General features: G+C 38.6%; 1 protein-coding gene across 2 annotated transcripts in view; it reads right to left on the reverse strand.

The window, feature by feature from the left end:
• The window catches only part of CSNK2A2 (casein kinase 2 alpha 2), a 40400-nt gene that overhangs the window by 22368 nt on the left and 3109 nt on the right, over window positions 1–14923 (reverse strand). For both annotated transcript variants that reach the window (XM_054455108.2, XM_063654317.1), the window contains exons 3-4: window positions 6659–6760; window positions 4169–4219 (exon numbers count right to left, since the gene is read on the reverse strand). In XM_054455108.2, the coding sequence (XP_054311083.1) occupies window positions 4169–4219; window positions 6659–6760 (153 nt within the window). The remainder of the gene's footprint in view (window positions 1–4168; window positions 4220–6658; window positions 6761–14923) is intronic.

Consider the following 14923-nt stretch of genomic DNA (forward strand, 5'->3'; position numbering starts at 1 on the left):
AAACAGAATCCAATGAGTTTAATTCAACTCAAGAAATGAAGAAGAAAACCACTGAAAGCCCAATAAAGTTGAAGGAAGGAAGAAGAAAAATAAGATAGGAGCAGAAAGAGAAAAACAAAAACAATAACTGAGCAATAAAACCAAAAAGCTGGTTCTTTTAAAAGATTAACGACAGATCTCTAGCAAGACTGATTTAAAAACAAAAGGAGTAAAGGCACAAATACTACTTGAAAATGTGAAGGAAAGGATAACTACAGATACTCCAGAGTTTTTTTTTTTGTGACCAGTCAACAGTATAGTTTTTAAGTCCTAAGAGAATTCTTTGTCAATCAAATTGAAAGTGAATAAAATATACATTATCCAAATAGACTCAAGAAGAGACAGAAAACCGGGATAAACTTTAACCTATGTTTTAAAAAGGAAAGTATAGTTCAAAGTCTTCCTCCCATCCTTGAAAGACATCTACCCATATAATACCTATCTTAAATAAACTTTCAGAGAATAGGAAGAGGAAAAGCTACCCAATCTATCTTATATAGTATAACCTTGATAACAAACTTAGAGAAGGACCCTATGACAAAATAAAATTATAGATCAAAATTTATAATCCATTGCACAAATATAAAATACTGAAAAGAATGGGCTGCGGGCTGCATCACTGTTAATGTACCCTGGTATTAATGAGGGACGAACACTCTCTGGGTGATAACCTTAAAACCAGTTATTAATATACTTTACACTAAAATTAAAAAAGACAAAAAACACAAACTTTCCTAATAAGATGGACACAGGACAAAACAAAAAGACTAAAGACATCACGACAATGAACTAAATGATTTTCTGTTTGTGGCCTGCCACACTATCTGGAAAAGAATATAATTTTCCTGCCATGATTTGCTCTTCAAAAATACGCATCTGCCATCTGATATTTAATGATCTCTTGATTAAAATGTCATGGCTTGAACATTCGAAGGGGACCTCCAGTTAAACAAGGCAGATCAAACACCTCTGCTCTACCTGAAACTCCTCTAAAATAACCGTAAAAGGAGCAGGGAGATTAAATCGTAAGAACTAAGAGGATAGGAGAAACAACATTGTGAAGCTAGAAAACATGTCTCTGCCAACAGCGAAAGCGGGGCCAAAAGCAAACAGCTGCAAACTGAACAACCTCAGAAAGGTTCAGGACAGGGGACCTCCAATGTTGGTCTAAGAGAGGAAACAGAGTGCACTGGAAACAGGAAAATGAATATAAGATGCCACACTGAAAACTGGAGAATTAGGTGAAGTCTGCACAACACTCTCCATGGTTCTCCTCAACGTGAGGCTAAGATACCAGCAGCCAAGCCTGCATCCTTGAGACAGGGGCTGATGGTTCTTTAGAGCAATGAGCAGACATTCAAAAACCATGATATTTCAGAGACAGAATAACAAAATAACAAAAACTCACACACAAAGAAAAATAGAGAAAAAGTATGAAGGGAAAAAATACAATATTCTTAGTGAGAAAATAGAAGGTATTACATAAAACATAAAAGAACAGGATACTATTTTAAAAAGTTCCGAGACCAAAATGGAGCTGTAAGATGTGAAGTCTAACATTTGAATGAGTTCTGGAAAGTGAGAACAAAGAAGAAAGGGGAGAAAAATCAAAGAACATTAAAAATATTTTTCCAAAACACAGGGGAAAAAGCCCAGCAAGTATGCAGAACAAAAGATAAAAGGGACCCATACGAAGGCACGTCATTGTGAAATTTCAGAAGACTGGAAATGAGAAAATCCTAAAAGCTTCCAGAGGAAAAAAACAAAAACAAAACCGTCAAATAAGATGAAACTAGAATGGCTTCAGTGGTAATACTGGAACAATCTCTTCAAAATCAAGGAAATTATGAATTATAACCTAAAATTCTATACCCTAGCAAATACATTAATTGGCAGGACAAAATAAAAATGACTTCAGATATACAAGCTTCAAAAAAACATTAATTTCCCATAATCCCTTTAAAGAAAGCTACGAGAGAATGTATGAAACACCCCCTTTGAGGGCTAAGATCCCAGAGAGAACTTCTCTAAGAAATCAGAATTCCCACTAACTGATCTTCAGCAGTTGTTAAATCAACAGAGCAGATGTCACTTTAAGAAACAGAAAATGGGCTAGGCGCGGTGGCTCACGCCTGTAATCCCAGCACTTTGGGAGGCCAAGGCAGGTGGATCACGAGGTAAGCCATCGAGACCATCCTGGCTAACATGGTAAAACCCCGTTTCTACTAAATATACAAAAAAAAAATAAAAAAATAAAAAAATAAAAAAAAAATTAGCCAGGTGTGGTGGTGCACGCCTGTAGTCCCAGCTACTTGGGAGGCCGAAGCAGGAGAATTGATTGAACCTGGGAGGGGGAGGTTGCAGTGAGCCGAGATCGCACTATTGCACTCCAGCCTAGGCGACGGAGCGAGGCTCCATCTCAAAAAAACAAAACAAAAAAAACCCCACAAAATGCTGAGGTGAAATTTTACACATGTAGCTAGACAATTGGTAAAAACTCATTAATGAAGCCCAGGCATTTAAAACTTGGGGAATTACACTACGAAGTTCCATTCAGATAAGCCTTTCAACTTTTGCACTAGGAAAATATTTGGTTTCATTAAAGCCCATCTGGTTTTCTAAGACATGCACACACATTCCCACTCACATATACCTGGATAAACCTGGGTGATTCATAGGATCAGCTACACCTAACAGCATAGTACCCTACCAGCTAAGCGCTGTTATGCTACTGAATGAAAAAATTTACACCCTGCTTTTCAGAGTTCACTGCTAATTTCACCTGTAAGGAGTCACATTAACAAGAAAATCTGTCACATGTGGGAAGTGCTATACTACACATAAAACTTCCTTATTGTTTTATAAGTCAAAATATCTTCTTTTGCTTACTTTTCACTAATTAACCTTGTTTTAGTCATTTTAGAGTGATTAAGAAAAATTAGGCCGGGCGTGATAGTGGCTCACACCTATAATCCCAGCCCTCTGGGAGGCCGAGGCGGGTGGATCACCTGAGGTCAGGAGTTCGAGACTAGCCTGGCCAACATGGTGAAACCCCATCTCTACTTAAAAAAAAAAAAAAAAAAAAAAAAAAAAAAAAATAGCTGGGGGTAGTAGTGCATGCCTGTAATCTCAGCTACTTGGGAGGCTGACGCAGGAGAATCGCTTGAACCTGGGAGATAGAGGTTGCAGTGAGCCGAGATCACACCACTGCACTCCAGCCTGGGTGACAAGAGCGAAACTCCATCTCAAAAAAAAAAAAGAAGTGTGAGAATAAGGTTCTCTTACTTTCATCCAGAACCATCCGTCCTGATACCAACATCTTTCAACTGCTGATTTAGTTTTGTCTCTAGCTCCTGTCACAACAAAATCACAAGTCTCTTATTCACTGACAGAGTTAAAATCAACTACAAGTCTTCCAAATGCCCCTGAAAATCAACACTACTATTTTGTTTGTATATTGGTTTTTAAATTACACACTAAAAAAGGGTTTCCACCATGTCTAGTACGCCTAACCCCAAAAAACTTGATATTAAGGTTTTAATGTTTGAACAATAAATTTTGTGAAAAACGAGTTTAAAACCATGATTTTAAAAGAACACTTCAATGTCTAAAATAATTTACTTTATAAGAAAATGTAAAAAACCCGATAGGGCTCTTCTAAAGCACTGACTCTGGTTTTTCTGAATCATTTCTTTGTATGTCACGTGCACAAACACACACTCGTTATTTGACAGCACTGAATCCAATGCATTGCTTCTTTTCACAAGGGCGTTGAATCAGTCTATCCCTTCCCCTAGGCAAAGTAAGATTTCGTACAAAAGTCAAAGTTAACATACAACTAAAGCTATGCTGTCTAAAACAGGAGTGTTACAGATGAGGCATTAGCTTTAGACCCAGCCGAGCAGCTACTCCTGGAGTAGGCAAGGCAAAGGGTGATTAAGTAATTTCATCTAATGCAAGAACCCTAGCCACTTTCTGCATCCTGCACTCATGCTTTAAGGAACCCAATTTGTTATTTCCTCCTCTCACCAATGACAGCCCTGGCCCCTTGGGTTCTGGAGTACACAGTATTTATCACCAGCTCCCCCTCACCCCGTTAACCCCATGCCAGAAAGAAAAGCATACGCACCTTAAAATCTGTATTATTGATATATTCAAATACCAAAGCTGGTGTCTTTGACTGTAAAAGAGAATATTAATGCTTTTTAAGTACCCAAACAATAATCAATGTAATCTGCTTCTGCCAAAATGGCCCATCCCCAAATCCTACTTAGATAACACAGGGATTCACTCATCAGGGACAGCCTGTCAAGAAAAGTATTCTCTTGAAATGTTATGATTTCCAGAATTTGCTTCAAAATAACTGGGCATAGTGGGAGGTGGGAAGTGGTGGGAGTGTAGGTGAAACAAGGTCGGCCACAGCTGATTAACTGCTCAAGTTGGGTCGTGTGTGAAGGAAGTTCATTACATTTTTCATTGACTTTTGAAAATGGTTGAAAATTTCATAATAAAAAGTTTTAAGAGGAATGTATTCTCCGAATAACCTACCAATGGCCTTAACCAATCTTCAAAGGTTATGTGAGGATTTATACCCTGCAGTGTTCCAGTCTGCCATATACAAAAAAAGTGACACATTTTCATCTTAGTTAAGCAAGCCAGAATTGCACTTGACAGAATTATCATAGGTTGTGGGAATGTATCATAGGTCTTTTGGGGGTCCAAAAGGAAAATATAACCATCCGTGATATTATCAATAAGCTATACTATAATATTATTGCCTTGGCTAGAGACCATTAAAGATTGTCTCATCAAGCAGACCTGTTCCTAAAAACTCATATATAATCAAGTATTTTTAAAGCACTATAATCTTTAATCCAATGAGTACAAAAATGTTCAATATCATCTTATGTAAATCTAGATTTTCAAATAACAGGATTCCTTAATTGAAGTAAAATAACGCTAATTGGCAGTAATAAGCTTTCAAAATTGGGAGAAAGTAGGGACTTAAGGGGTTATAGAAAAAAAAATCACCTAGAAATCTTTTGCTCAAGAACCATGTGAAAGTTACCTAGGAAACAGGCCACAGGGCAGCATGCAGATCTCTGCGAGGACAACTCAAGAGTCCAAACAGCAGCCCCAGTAGCAACCATGATTAAAAATTCTTCACCAGCCCAAAGCTGTAAGGGTTTCATCAATATTACCACTTCTCTCTACAGGCTGTGGAGTAAGCCTGACCTTCTAATAGACAAGGGGGCCCTGTTGATTTTTGTCATCTTCAACTTACTTGTCTTACATATCATGTAAAACATACACATACTTTAACAAATTAAGTTCTGCTAACTTAAAGAAAAAGCAAAACAAAGATGCTCCTGGTATACCACATACTGACTCACATTTTAAAAATTATTCTGAAATTCCTATTTTTACATGGTGCTCATTTTTCAATGGGTACTCATTTCTAATGTAGCCCATTTTCAAACATGAGGCAGTCCAGAACTAGTCATTATAAAATCAATTTGTGCTAAAAGGACAGGATATCTTAAAGGCCAATTAGTTACAATCTGGTATACAACCATCCCTTCCTTTCTCAGTCTTCTCAGGGTCCAGAAGGAAAAACTTTCCTTACGCTTCAACAATACTGTGTAATCTTGAGTGAATTTTTTCACCTCTGCAAACTACGGTTTTCTCATCTGTACAATGTAAACAATAAATGGTACCCACCCACCCCAATGGGCTGTTGTGAAGACATGTGAGTGACATGGCACAGTTGGGCACTTGGAATGTGCCCAGCACATAGTAAGCACTCAATGCATGTTAGCTATTATATTATTATCAGGATGTCTTTAGCAGCCAGAAGCAAAAACCTATTTCTTTAATAAACAAAACTATCGTGGGAGGATAACAGGGAAATATCTGAGGTAGAGCAGGTGGAGAACGGCAACGGGACAAGAAGGGGTACAAAAGTGGGGAGGTGAGGTGTCTCCAACCTTAGCTAATCAAAAACACCTAAGGTTAAGTTACTCCCTAGGGAGAGAAAACAAAATTAAACAGCACATTTAAAATGGCTACAAACTAAGCACTGACAAAAATATTTTAGTCTATCTACATATGCAACGTGAGCCCTAATGGCATATGCTGATTTAAGGGAAAGAAGAAGACTTCTTCAAAGGGTCAGTGGAGCTGGGACCTGCTCAGACCTTTATGCCAGGCGTCCACGTGGAGATATTCATTCTTTCCTTGTGTAAACCCAGATTTTCAAATGTCATGCTTACTTAAATGAGGTAAAGTAACACAAATTGGCAGTAACGAACTTTCAAAACTGGAAAAAGGCTGGGGCTTAAAGGAGACATTCAGCAAACATTTGTGGGCTGAATCAAAATAGTGAAGTACAAACCCAGAAAAGGGATTTTTCTCTGTACACTTTAAGGTTCCATCGCAGTGGTGGTAGCTGTTTTATCACTGGGCCACCATGACTTTTTTCTGGTTTTCAAACCAGTCAGTAGTTAAGACAAACACCACCACCCCCACTGTATCATTACGTGAGGTTCTGTGTGTTAAACAACCCCCCATATCCACACCCCAGTCTACTAGTATACTCCCCCAACCATTTGGCACCTACCACGGGGTCCTTTACAGTGTCAATCAGCTTAATGATATTTGTTCCACCACGAAGGTTCTCCAGAATCTTAACCTCTCGTTTTATCTTCTTTTTCTTCACTGGCTTAAATACACAAGAGTAATCAGAAGTGAGACTCCTTTTGAAGTAATAAATAAAACTTTAAAACAATGTTAGCCAATCAGATGGATAGTATGCTATCTTGTACATTCTGTTGTGTTAAAGAGTGTGCCTAAATTTGAAGAGAAAAAACTGAAATAGAATGGGCTTGCCCATAAGAACCTTTAACATTAAGTTAAATAATTTACAGACTCATACAGCTTATGTGTCAAGATCTTTAAGTAGTTACATTGAGGGCACTTAAAAATTTTGAATACCCATATCACACTTTAAAAATAAAACTTGTGCTTACTAGATAACTGCCAAGTGGAAAATATAGCTCTGAACAGCTGTATATCATGCACTCACAAATGGAAAAACTGAAACAAAATGGTGAGACACCTGCTCTTCCAATGAGTTACATGTAATTTTGTCTTTCAGGAGTGAAAGACCAGTTCACTGACATCAGGTTACAAACTTGCTTCCCAGCTGCTGGCTCTCATTTCCTGTCACCACTCCCATTTCCTTAATATCTAGAATCTGAAATCCGCACAGAGCCAGTTAATGTTTCCCAACAGATCCCATTCCTGAAGAAAGAAATGTTGAATCAGGAAAGGAGAAATCAATCTGATACAACAGTGACTGAACACTTCTATCTAACTTTTCAGTCTGCTGGAAAGATTAAAGGCTTTAAAAATAATTACTCTCATTATACATATTACTCCTTGTCTTAAATGAGCTAAAGAGTTTGAAGAATAGAAACAGTTCTGAAAAAGTAAGTCTATCATAATCAAGTATGCTTTATAAGGCACTCAGAATGGTGACCAGAACACAGTAAGCACCTAATAAATGATAGTGTTATTTTCATATTTTTAGTAATTTATTATTTAATAAGTCATTGTGAATCCTCACAAAGTCCTTATGTAGCAGAGGTGAGCTATCTGCCCAAGATCACAGAGCCCACGGCAGAGAGGGGCAGGAATCAAAGCTGGAAGCTGGGCAGTCTGACTGCATGCTATACTCTTGCCACAGTGCTTTTGTTTCCCAAGTGTGGCTAACGGGAGAAACGTAACTAAGGAAAAAAGAGTATTTTATCACTGAGACACTGTTATAATAGCAGAGGCAAAGAGAGGCCAATGGATTTGCCAAGAAATAATAAAGCAAGACTTTTTTTGCCTGTGTGTGGGGTGGGGAAGGGGAGGGGAGGGGGAAAATATAACATACACACATGCCAGAGAAACCTTCATCTTTTGTTGGTCACTAAGATACAGCTTTGAACACATAACAAAACAGACAAGGAGAGGACTATGAAACAAGAGCACTTGCATCACCTATAACAGGGGGCTCGACTGACAGGCTGGGCTCTCGCTGCGTCCTTGTGAGCCAGCTGCCCTGATGATACCCGCTCTCCGCCCGCTGTGCCAGGGTTCCCAGGAGAGCAGATGTGGCTGCTGTGTATGTTCCCCAACTCCACTTAGAAACCTTACTCCTTAGTCCCTTTTTCATTAACGAGGGAGCTCGAAACTTTGGGGAAAAAAAGCACTGTACAATCCGATTAAAAAATAGCCAGGGAAGGACACACTACAAAATAACTGGCCTGTAAGATCAAACATGTCAATGCCATTCATGAAACAAACTGAGCAACTGTTTCAGACTTTTAAAATGTGACAACTGAATGTAACACATGACTACAACTGAATATAATCATGTAATCTGGGATTTTCCTTTGCTATAAAGAACATTATAAGGATAGCTGGCAAATGTGAATGAGAGCTGTAGATTAGCTAACAGCAATGCATCAATGGTTATCTTCTAATTTTTTATTATGGCATTGTAGGGTTATGTAAGAAATTCTATTTTTAGGAAATGCATACCGAAGTATTTAGGGATGACTATGATTTACTCTCAAGCACGTCAGGAAGAAATACACAACATAAATGTTATTATATAGGTGTGTATATATGTACATATATGTGTGTGTATATGAGAGAGAAAGAGAAGGATAAAGCAAATGTTAACATTTGAGGAGTCTGGGTGAAACAGATATGGGAATTCCTGCAACTTTTTTTAAGTCCAAAATTATGTTAAGAAGTTAAAAGAAACATAAAAACTGGCTTTTTTTTTTTTTTTTTTTTGAGACGGAGTCTCACTCCGTGGCCCAGGCTGGAGCACAGTGGCGCAATCTCAGCTCACTGCACCCTCCGCCTCACAGGTTCAAACAATTCTCCTGCCTCAGCCTCCCAAGTAGCTGGGACTACAGGTGTGCGCCCCCAAGCCCAGCTAATTTTTTTGTATTTTTAGTAGAGACGGGGTTTCACCATGTTGGCCAGGGTGATCTCCTCCTGACCTCAGGTGATCCCCCCTGCCTCAGCCTCCAAAAGTGCTGGGATTACAGGCGTGAGCGACTGCGCCCGGCCAAAGCTGGCTATCTTATACTTATAAATTCAGCCAATGCTACCAGTTTAGTCAATGCCTTTCAATGTAAGAAAATTCTAGATTTGTCATCCAATACTGGAAAGCAGCTATAGATTTTTAAGAGCGGTAACAGAGAGGAAAAAAACCCGCAGCCAGAGGCCTATATCCACCAAAAACCCTCTAATCCTAACAGTACTCCTAACTCCTTACAGGGACAACCCATTAGTTGCCTTTATGACGCTGCCCCATGTAAAGTCTTGCATTGCTCTCCGGTTATTCAGCAACAGGTCAGGCCTGGACAACCCAGTTAAGATGACCCTATCTCTCAATACATCTAAAGGTATCTGGCATAGCAACTGAAGCATATTTTGCTGCCCACCAGGTGTCTAACTTAAACTTCCCAAACTAGAGACTGGGAATAGCAGGGCAACTCTGAAGGTGGCACAAAGGAGTCCCAAGTCACAAAGGCAGCTAGAGTCCTCACATGCTGACAAAAGACCAAGAAATGATAAAAAAGGAAGGTGACAGACCCACAGTCCAGGACACTTCCCTCCAAACCATCAAAAACTAAGCTACAGGTAGATCCCTTCAGCCTCAGTTTATTCCTCTGAACTGGAGAGATGCTCGAGAAACTAAACCAATGAGCTCTGAGGAGCTGAAAGTGATCCTTTTAATGTGAATCAGAGATAAAAAGTTAGGATTTATAAGGGAGGATTGTTGGTATCCTAAGGAAAATAAACCTAGTTTTACAGAAATAAGGATGCCTTGACTCTCCTGTCCAGAGCCTGTAGCCGTTCACCACCAGTTACACAAAATGGAGAAAATACATATATTTCCACAACGATCTCACAATTTCACTCTGCATGCTAGAAAAAGTCTCCATCTGGGGTTCATTTATTCCAATTCAGAGACTGTTTAAAAGATTCAAACTCAATCAGTTTAGCTATTGTCCAAACCAATAAAAAAAATTTTTTGTTAACTTGAAGTCTAATAGACAAAGTGGTGAAAAAAAGAACAACTGAACTGACAAATTCAAGACAGGCAGGAACATATCTACAGTTCCTAGCTCTGAAATTTGGGGTTACTTTTACTCTACTACCAAACTAACAACTGCTCCACCAAGATATTAAATTCATCACCTGCAATGAACAATGGTTGCCAGGAATGCAGAAGGACAGAGTAAAAAGAAAGTTCAGCCTGGATGATGGCATGTAATTCACTACCCTGGTGGCATCCCTAAAACCCACTGCACTTGACCTAAATAAAAATATTATCTGAGCAATGTTATTTCATCACAGAAAACTTTTCCTCTTTCAAGTTTCATCACCCCAATTACATGATCTACTCCTTGAGGGTAATTGTTTACTCTCAGGAGTTAAAAATTATTTTAAAAGACAAGGCATAAATTCAAAATGATAATCAGATACTACCTCACCCAAGTCAGGATAGCTGCTATCAAAAAAAACAGAAAAGAAGCGTTGGCGAGGATGTGGAGAAACAGCCACACTTGTACACTGCAGTCAGAATGTAAAATGGTATAGCCACTATGGAAAGTTCCTCAAAACATTAAACATAGAATTACCTTATGATCCAGCAATTCCACTTCTTGGTCTATACCCAAAAGAAGTGAAGCAGGGTCTTCAGGAGATATTTGTACACTCACATTCAAAGCAGCATTATTCACAATAGCTAAAACATGGAAGCAACCCATCCACTGATGGATGAATGGCTAACAAAATGTGGTATATACATACAATGGAAAATTACGTAGCCTTAAAGTGGAAGGAAATTCTGACGCATGCAACCGTGATAAACCTGGAGGACATTATGCTGTGCAAAATCATACAGCCACAAAAGGATAAATACTGTACAATTCCACTTCTATGAGGTACCTGGAGTAGTCAAATTCATAGAAACAGTAAGATGGTTGTTGCCAGGAAATGGGGAAGGGAGAAATAGGTAGTTATTGTTTAATGGATAGTTTCCATCTTACAAGATGAAGAGTTATGGAGATGGATGGTAGTGATGGTTGCACAACATTACCCACTGAACTGCACACTTAAGAATGGTTAAGATGGTAAATTTTATGTTATATTATTTTTTTTAGACGAGTTTCACTCTTGTTGCCCAGGCTGGAGTGCAATGGTGCAATCTCGGCCAACTGCAACCTCTGCCTCCCAGGTTCAAGCGATTCTCCTGCCTTAGCTTCCTGAGTAGCTGGGATTACAGGCGCCCGCCACGATGCCCAGCTAATTTTTTGTATTTTTAGTAGAGACGGAGTTACACCAGGTTGGCCAGGCTGGTCTCGAACTCCTGACCTCAGGTGATCCGCCTGCCTCGGCCTACCAAAGGGCTGGGATTACAGATGTGAGGCACCGTGCCTACCCTATGTTATATGTATTTTCACACAATTTTTTTTTTTAAAGGCAAGGCATAGAGCAGACCCTTTGAATCTCATCAGGAGAACACTATAACCCTTTCTACTATTGTTTCTGCCTCTAAAATCACTCGCATGACCCAAATGTAATATTGTTATTACCACTATACTTTATTGATCTCTCAGGCCAGGCACTGTTTTAAGCACATTTAATCATCTTAGATGAGCACTATTAACAGTTTTACTTGAGGAAGGACACCAAGGCACAGAGAAGTAATTGTTCGACGTCACAGAGCATCTACAGTTGGAACTAACACCTGAAACCAGGCAGACCACTTCCTAGGCCATACTCTCTCAGGAAAGAAAAGCATTTTGTAGATAAGTAAAACATGACAATCAATCTCTCTACCTATCTGTCTACAGTTTATCTGACTTTCCTAACAACCCTGTGACTTAAGCAGGAAATGTATGCTTATTTCATAGATGAGAAAACAGTCAAGTGGGTATCAATGAAGAAGCTAGTTCTGGAACTCAAGCCTTCTGCCCTCTCATTTACAGCACTTCTTACACTACACCACCCTGATGATGAGATGGCAGATCCTGAAATTAAACTCTAGAAACTATCTGGAGCCCTGCTTTATACATGAAAATGGGCACACTATATCAAGGTATTCTTTTCACACGTGGTTTGCTCTCAAATAAACTCATATATTAAAGGGATAAAACTATTAAACTATTAATCTCCAAATCTGCCAAGTGATCATGCTGAGACTTGGAGGAACTCTATGGGTTAAAAAAAAAAAAAAAAAAAGCATAAAAACACTATTTATTGAGGCTTCAAGAGAATAAAGTAGCATTTTATTTAAGCATTAAACATGCTGCTGTGGATACTAACCATAGACAACGCCTGCCTGGGTCCCTACAGCCCTCTAGGACTCTTGGATTCCACACTTCAACTAGCAACTTACCAAAGTCAAACACTTCCTTTGAGAAAAATAACTCCAAAAATCATTAGAAACGAAGTAACTCCATTTGACTCCTGGTGAGTGCTCCTCAATTCTTCCAGTACAGATCAGTACATCACAAATTCAAACATCCCAGCTAATGTCCTAATTATGCTCCTTGCATCTACCAAGACTTCAGGACAGGTACACAGCGTCCTACACAGAGTGCTTCCAATCCCTGACTACATGACGCTGAGCGTATACATCCTTTCTCTGGGTCTTGGTTGATTTGTAAAAAGGGCCTGGGTTCTAATGGTTTCTAAGTGCCCGCATTCTGCGATTCTGTTTGACACAGGTTAACTGCACTCTTAATCTGTGACTCCCCACTACAATGCTGGAAACAGCCTAGTTCACATACAATTTTTAACATTATTTTTAATGTTAGCAATACTTTAGTAATACTGTTTTCACTACTTTTATACCATGAGACATTAGTGAAAATTAGAATGTACCAAAAACTTAGCCGAATACCACTAATGTGTTGTTTCAGGAAGATGTCTTCATACACACGCCTAAATTTAGGAGGGTAAAAAACTTACCACAGGAGAAGTAAAGAGGAAATAAAGAGGAAAGCACCATTCTGATATAATATAAAGATCACCAACTCACGATGAAGCTACTAACAAAGATGTATAACCAATGCCCATCCTTTTTAACACTACCTACTGACAACACAGAACTTAAAAAATATCTGCAAATATGCTAAACATGCTTAAAAAGCAAAATTTTAATACCGCCATCCTTTGTTTAAAGCTAAATAATTAATATCTGGGGGAAAATGGATAGTCAATCTGTTTACAAAATAAGACCTCTAAGAGGAAGCCTTATATGGGAATTTCCAAGTCATTTTAGCACTGGTTCAAAATGCTGTTTTTTAAAAATAGTGTTGCTCTTAACTTTTATTCAAGAAATAGCACTTTAATTTGAAAGATCCCAAGGACCCCAAGAAGTACTGAAATCTACACACACAGGCAGTGTTCATAAAATACTAAAAGTTGTCAAAGGTGGCCACTTTTACTTCTGTGTACACTTTTCTAAGAGGTACTACAAAGGAAATGAAGAATTGATTTTTTCAAAATCAAAAGATGAAACTTTTGGCACTAATGTAGCTTTCTGCCCTGCCATATAAACTCTTACCATTTTCCTCCTCCTTTTTCTCTCCTCCTCAAAACAATTTGTCAAAAAAAGATACAACCTCTCTATTGATTGGAAAGTTTTAAGATTTTAGCCACAGAATACCACTTGGGGACAGACAGTAAAATTTTGCTCACCAGTTTCTAAATTCCTAAAACTTCTTAGTAGCTCATTTTTTGATCAATACCTGGAAATCTACTAATGCAAATTAAATGATATAAAATTCCTCTGTAGTCACTCATCATCCACCCGTTCTCACATATTGCAAAGAACTGATACGAAACGTTACTGACTACAAAAGAAAGACCGCCTGTCCTCAAGAAAGGCACCCTCTATCTTGGTCACTGTGCGCATAATACAATCCTGCAGCTAAAATACAGCTTATACAAAAAGGAAGGCTGTTCTAGATTCTTCCAAGTTATGAGCAGCAGGTAGTCTGTTAAGGACCTAATTTCCTACGACCAAGCACCACAATAGTAGCTATTAGTCATAACTTCAACTTATTTGAATAAAGAAACACAACTTTGGCTAAAGACCCTGTTCCCCTGTTCTTTTTAAAAAGTAATACTTTTAATTCACAAAACAAGAAAACCACAATAATGCCATTAGTGATATATTACCCCATCCTTCAGACAGGAACAAAACCTGGATAGAAATGCCACTGGGCTTTAAAAAACATAAAGAAGTGAGTCTAGTTTTCACTAGCGGTTTAGGCTGCACTGTGAAAACAAACAACGTCAAGAAGAAACAAGAAACATTTCATTAACTAGGGGCCTCCCAAGTCTGATTCCAGGACACTGGTACCTGTTCCTGTGCTCAACGTTCAGATCCTACAATCCAATGCTAAAATGAACAGTAAGAGATATGAAGAAATAGGAAACAGGAGTTCTGGCTAATGGTCATTCAACATAATGACACTAGGTAGGTTCCTTTGTGCCTAGGTCTCCCATTTGTAAAGATAACCTGCAGCAGCTTACATACTGGGTTTCCTAACATATGCCAAGAATCTTTAGAATAGGGGGAAAGCTAGAGCCTATGAAGCTCTTTGGATGATGAAGCAGCAATGTGATGCTCTCCTAAATGAACATGCTGGTATTTATACATACACCTGAATGCTGTTCCTTTAAAAAAAAAAAAGCACCACAGAAAATCGTACACTTACTCTAAAAATGCTGCCATAGCACAGAAGTTCAGACATTTTTCTGGAATTGCTTTAGAGTCAGCAATTCATTCTTCTGA

Source organism: Pongo pygmaeus, chromosome 18 (assembly GCF_028885625.2).
Source record: "Pongo pygmaeus isolate AG05252 chromosome 18, NHGRI_mPonPyg2-v2.0_pri, whole genome shotgun sequence".
Classification (NCBI taxonomy): domain Eukaryota; kingdom Metazoa; phylum Chordata; class Mammalia; order Primates; family Hominidae; genus Pongo; species Pongo pygmaeus.